This window comes from Protopterus annectens, chromosome 7.part0, assembly GCF_019279795.1.
Source record: "Protopterus annectens isolate FY-2018-M chromosome 7.part0, PAN1.0, whole genome shotgun sequence".
NCBI lineage: Eukaryota > Metazoa > Chordata > Ceratodontiformes > Protopteridae > Protopterus > Protopterus annectens.
Genome location: NC_056739.1, coordinates 1,005,179,400 through 1,005,185,124, shown reverse-complemented (window position 1 = coordinate 1,005,185,124; position 5,725 = coordinate 1,005,179,400). Strand labels below are relative to the sequence as shown.

The following is a 5,725-nucleotide window of genomic DNA, read 5'->3' as shown; positions in this document are numbered from 1 at the left end:
CTCTTTTAGGCCCAGTGGACTTTCCCGGTAAACACATGCAATAAAATAAATAAGATAAATTAAATTAAAATAAATAAAACTTACTGATATACTCCTAATATTCAAAGACCTAGATGGAACAGTTGTATCTGGTAACACTAACAAACTGGCTACTACCAGGACATCAACAATTTGAAGTAAGATAGACAAATTTGCTATTGGCTAAAAATAGTCACTTCCATAATGCCTTAAGAAAATTGAACCTGCTGCTGCGTGAAAGCTAAACTACCTGCTTATAAGTAACCTTTATCCACATGCTTTTCCATAAACAGCATTTCCAACCACCCTAATCAACTAATTTTACTAGTACAATACCACTAATCAACTGAGTTTGTCCAAATAAAAACATTTAGAAATAAACAACAAAGCTATTGATAGATCACCTGCTGTCTATCCATAAAGAACATGGAACAAACTTTTCTGTAGTATGAGAGAGATATCCAATTACTTAACTTTCAAGAGTAAGTTAAAAGATCAACTTCATATCTTCAATATCCTCCAGACTACAACCCAGCCAATTATATCATGTAAATTCTATTACACCACCTAATAGACATCTACCAGCAAAGTGGTCATTGCAACACCTTCACTCTAAGTCATCAAACTCACATGATTTTCTCCATCCACCCTCCTTTTCTACCTTAACTGAATCATGTTTACCCTCATGTTAACCACCCTTTCTCCCCAATACCTACTCCTTCACCCCTTCTTCACTGAAATAATGTTTAGTAACTCTTCCTTCAATAAGGATAACCAGTGACATTTCAGGGGTGATCCAGCCATCAAAACTCCAGTTGGATGCAGTAATAATACTGATTGGTAATGTATCTAGTTCTCAAAACTGATTTAATATGGATGGTACAGAATCTAAAATATCAGCAGCAACAGTCATCTAGGACCTGAAATAAATGTTAACATAAGAAGCTAAAAACTGACTTGATGTTTATACAACTAGCAAGGCAATTAAGCCTTAAGACTCGTTATTGTTCAAGATGCAAAAGTAACTATGGGAACAGTCTCTAGAAAATGTTAAAGATAAAGAGAGATGCACAAAAAAAAAATTTAAATGATATACACATTTTCATACGGCTTGATATTCTTAATATAAACATGCAGGTATTGTGTACATCTTAAATTATTACTCATTTTATAGTTGTAAGAATAATTATATGCAGTGCAAACCAGAGAGTAGTGGCCCAGAAAAATCAGCAGAATTGTGTGTGTGTGTGTGTGTGTGTGTGTGTGTGTGTGTGTGTGTGTGTGTGTGCGCGCGCGCGCGCGTATCGGCATGTCACCGACAAAAAAAATAAAGATATTTGTGACATTGAGAATATATAAGAAAGGAAGGAATGAAAATTAAGACATCGACAGTGAGCATACCTCTGAACCTCTTAGAGCAAGAAATCTGGACAAAGCCACAAAAAATGAGGGACAAAGGACCCAAAATGGATACACTTTTTAAACATCACTCTTACAAAGTTAGAAATTTGATAGACTAACAGTTTTGCATTAGCATGAATTTTCTGAGGGATGTGAAGTCTGAAACTCAAATTTCTGCCATTACTTTCTGACTTCAACCCTCAAGTATTCATCAGTGATTTTCCAGAAAACTATAAGGTTATGAGAAACAGACAAAACTCTGGACATTCTGTGAAAATCTGGATAGTTCAGAGGTATGATAGTGAATCAGATTGAATAGTAACCATTAAATATATACAATTACTGCATTCAAATTGTCCTTAGTGGAGCATTATCTGTTATTTTTTCAAGTCTTTTTAAATAAGGAACAAAAACAATGATTCTATGCCAGATAACTGAAGATAAAATGTTCTACTTGGAGGAGAAGCAAAAAGTCTGCTTTCTGTTCATCTAAAACAAGGAAAGTCTGTTTCATTCTGAATTCTAAATGAATGCATCCATATTACATGAATGGGGACAAAGCACTAAGCACCTAAGGGCCTGAATTTACAAAGCTCAGTGCATACTTTTGACATTAGACCCTTTCTGTGGAATTTCTATTTCTTTTTTAAGACATTGAACAAAATAGACTATATATTTCTTTGAAGACATAAATTGTACAATGCATGCACAGCTGGGATTCTACTTGTATAAATTATAGAGATATTGCAATTCTCTGATCAAAATTAATGAAGCTTGTCAATGATTAATGTATTAAGCAAGCTGATAAGATCTGTGAATGAATTCCTCTCAGAAAACAGAAACATACAAAAGTATTTGAAGATGGAAACAGTGTGGTAAACACATATAAGCAGATACCAAATTTCCTAAATTATTTTTATCAAATCATCATGGGAGACATGAGCAGGGCTTCAATACTGCTTAGTAGGGCAATAAGCCAAGTTCTCATAGATATAAACAGATTTTGTATTGGGACCAGCTGATCTGCCAAATGCAATTGGTGCAAATGACATTTGGATGAACAAAAACAAGAAAATTCGTAGATAGATAGATAGATAGATAGATAGATAGATAGATAAAACTTTCAGATATACTTTTCTCCACTGTTGCACATCTTTGGAGTTGGAAAGTATAAGCTGGGGATGCAGAGGATAGGTATGATCCATTTGCATTTATGAGGACTCATGAGTGTAGCTACATTGGAAAGTGTGACTCTTTTGAGAGCAGAAAGAACACTCATACATTTTTTCAAGAATAAGTACAAATGAGATGGAAACAAGGCAACAAAATTTCCTACAGCAGAGGAATAAAAGACTCAGTCAAAAATCCTGACTAAATGTTTGTGATGGGCATGCTTTAGAACTGGTTTGCATGAAGCAGTAAGAAAGAAAACAAGTTTATTTAATTAAAAAACATGCCCAGTGAAGCAACTGATGTGATATTCCATCTGAGTTTAAGTGATAATTTAGCATTATTATAGAGGATCAGTGACACAGCACTGAATGTGACACTTGGGTAAAAGTTTTAGTTCTTTAATGAAATGAGATGTGGAAGATTTGTATTTTCTTACCTATTTTCTCTTGGTTGCTGGTTAAGTGATAATGGCTCGGTGAGTGCTTTTTATCCACATGCCAGATGTCCAGATGATGAAGATATCAAAGTAAATGCACTGTGAAAGGCTGTTCCTACTAATAGTCACAGTTTCTATTTTTAAATATTCAGCAGATGTGTATTTCACAAGGTCATTAGCAAAAAACTCCAAATTCATTTTATAAAATAATCAGATAATGGAATATATTAAGAAAGTGTTCCTTCACTTTTACAGGCATACTGAGGTTATATCCATGAAGACAACAGAAGCAATCTAGGTAATGGTGTAGATCTAGCTACTGTTTCATAAGAAGCAGAGGTGCTATTTTATTTGGAGAAAAAGGTGCCTTAAGTCTGTCATGGAGTCAGGCATATTTCCTTTAACATACCAGTAACCATCTCAATAAAATTTGCCATTCATGTAATGCAGAGCAAACTTGAACTTTTGATTCTAAACCATAATATCTCTTTATTTTTCACTCTTTGACAGGTCCTGCAGCAAAAAAGAAATATGTCAGTTACAATAACTTGGTGATTTAATGCAGTCCTTCCATGGACAACCCGGAGTATGATGTCCTTCAAAAATTCGGTCACCCAGTCAGGTGAAGGCCTCTTCCAGTCCTCCACCGTACTGTCACTGGAGGAGACTGAGGACCAGGCAGTAACCATGGAGACCAGTATTAAAGGACCCAAGTGTTTTTAAACAGCTGCTTTTGACTGCTTCCTTGAACATTATTGGCTTTATAAGTCACTGGCACTGCCAATCTGCTGTCAGCTTGGACCTTGTCTGTCAACAAGAGCTAAGACAAATATTCTCACCACATATGGTGAACTGCATTCAGTAACAATGACTTCACAGGGGGCTATTCTGTCTTTCAATGTACTTCCAGACTGCAAGTTTCTTACAATTTTCTGTACAGTTTGTGAGGACTTTTATTCATGTGCTATCATTTTTTGTCATTTCAGTTTCATTGTTTGCTTTTGAATGCACATTTATATTAAAGCCATATTCTATCTCTAATTTCAAATATTTAAAAATTTCGAGAGAGATAAAATCATTTTTGTACAGTTCTAATTGTGTCATTGAAGTCTCTAGAATCGGAAAGGATTGTTCAAGAACAGCAAGTAGAATATTGTTGAGGATAGGAAAGGACTTTATTTTTCAAATGTGATAATTTTTTTAAGAAGCAGAAAATTAGTAAATGAAATTTCTTGGATCTAAATGTTAAGAATGCATGCCCAGTATGGTAATTTAAGTGTTATTCACTTCAGTTAAACATTGGCTTTGTGTTTTGTTTCATGACCTTGTTCCAATAAAACTAGTTACAATATTGTTTTAATAATTCCAAAGTTATCAAAAAGACAGAATATGGCTTTAAATTGTCTTGAGATTCCTGTCTATGCCCCAGATTATGGAATGGTGTGATTAAAGAACTGAAAAGCATGTATGTTTTATACAGTTTGTAATGAGTAATTTGTTATTTTTGCTGCTTTTGTGCTGATACGGTGAAAAAAACAATTTCTGCATTTCTTTTGCCACACATTCTGTAAAATCAGTTATGTGATCTTGTCCAAGAATGTATCAGTATAAAATAAAACCATTTGGTTATCCTTTTTTATTCCCAGCAAGAAATGTCTGGTGGCTTCTCCTTTTCTAGATGGCGAACATCTATAACATTTGAATAAGTCCTGGCAACAAAACTTGGCTCTTTTTAGTTGGTGATGCCCTGTTTATTTCATATGTAACTCTTATGACCTTTTTTGCAGCATATACTTTCACTAAAAAATAGAGACTGCGTATAATATATCACCTTCCCTAATCTTCACTAACATGTTACTTTGAGTTTTATGTTGCAGAATTAACGTGTATACTGTTTTATTATCTAGCAGTTTATTGTGTTAAATTTGTGCTGCACAGTTGTTACATCTTGAACAATGTTTGTACTTTACCCCAGAGATATTTGAACCATTTGTAATAGAATACCCGTCTATTCTGTTTTAGATTCCAGTTTTAGATAAAAGCAGAACAGTATGATACTTAAAAATGAAACACTACAAAACAATGGGATTCGTCTTCTGGATTTCAAGGAACAGGTTGGTTTTTGAAGTGCAAGTATGTTGATAGAAATGCATATATACGTGTATTTATTTAAATAATAGTTACTGAGTACTTTAGAATAGAGTGCTCTTCTAAGAGTTATCAGGGATGAAAAAACTATTGAATCCAAAAAGAAAATCGGTGTGGTAAGTCAAGAGTATAAAGATGCAAGTTGAAACATGAAGACAAAAGTTCTACTGACCTCAGCTACACAGTAATATTTACTGATTTGTAAAAAAATGAGATGCTGCAGAGATTATGCTGCTTAATCCTACTAAGATGGTGCCTGATGCCACAAAGTATGTCTGCAGATGGATGCACCAACGATAATGAAATGCATCAGAGGTTCCCACAAGTCTCTTCTAAACTTCCTCATACCCATCCAGATGTTGTCATGAATGAGCTTGGAGTATAACAAGATACAAAAAAGATCTTACCTGCCAATCCACCTTAGACTGGATTCTAGTATCCCACCCTGCCAGTTACCCCTCTTTTGGTATACTAACTCCCTGAGCAATCATCTACCAGCTTATTCCCTGAGAACAACCTCCCAACAACTAAGTATACACTATAAAATCA

The 5,725-nt window shown here is 34.5% G+C and overlaps 1 protein-coding gene across 1 annotated transcript in view; it reads left to right on the top strand.

Annotated features, from left to right (window-relative positions):
- Positions 1 to 4,677, top strand: part of GRM7 (glutamate metabotropic receptor 7) — a 3,543,572-nt gene extending 3,538,895 nt beyond the window's left edge. Inside the window, exon 10 of the mRNA XM_044077567.1 lies at positions 3,539 to 4,677. Within this exon, the coding sequence (XP_043933502.1) occupies positions 3,539 to 3,588 (50 nt within the window). The 3' untranslated portion in view covers positions 3,589 to 4,677. The remainder of the gene's footprint in view (positions 1 to 3,538) is intronic.
- Positions 4,678 to 5,725: the final 1,048 nt, after the last annotated feature.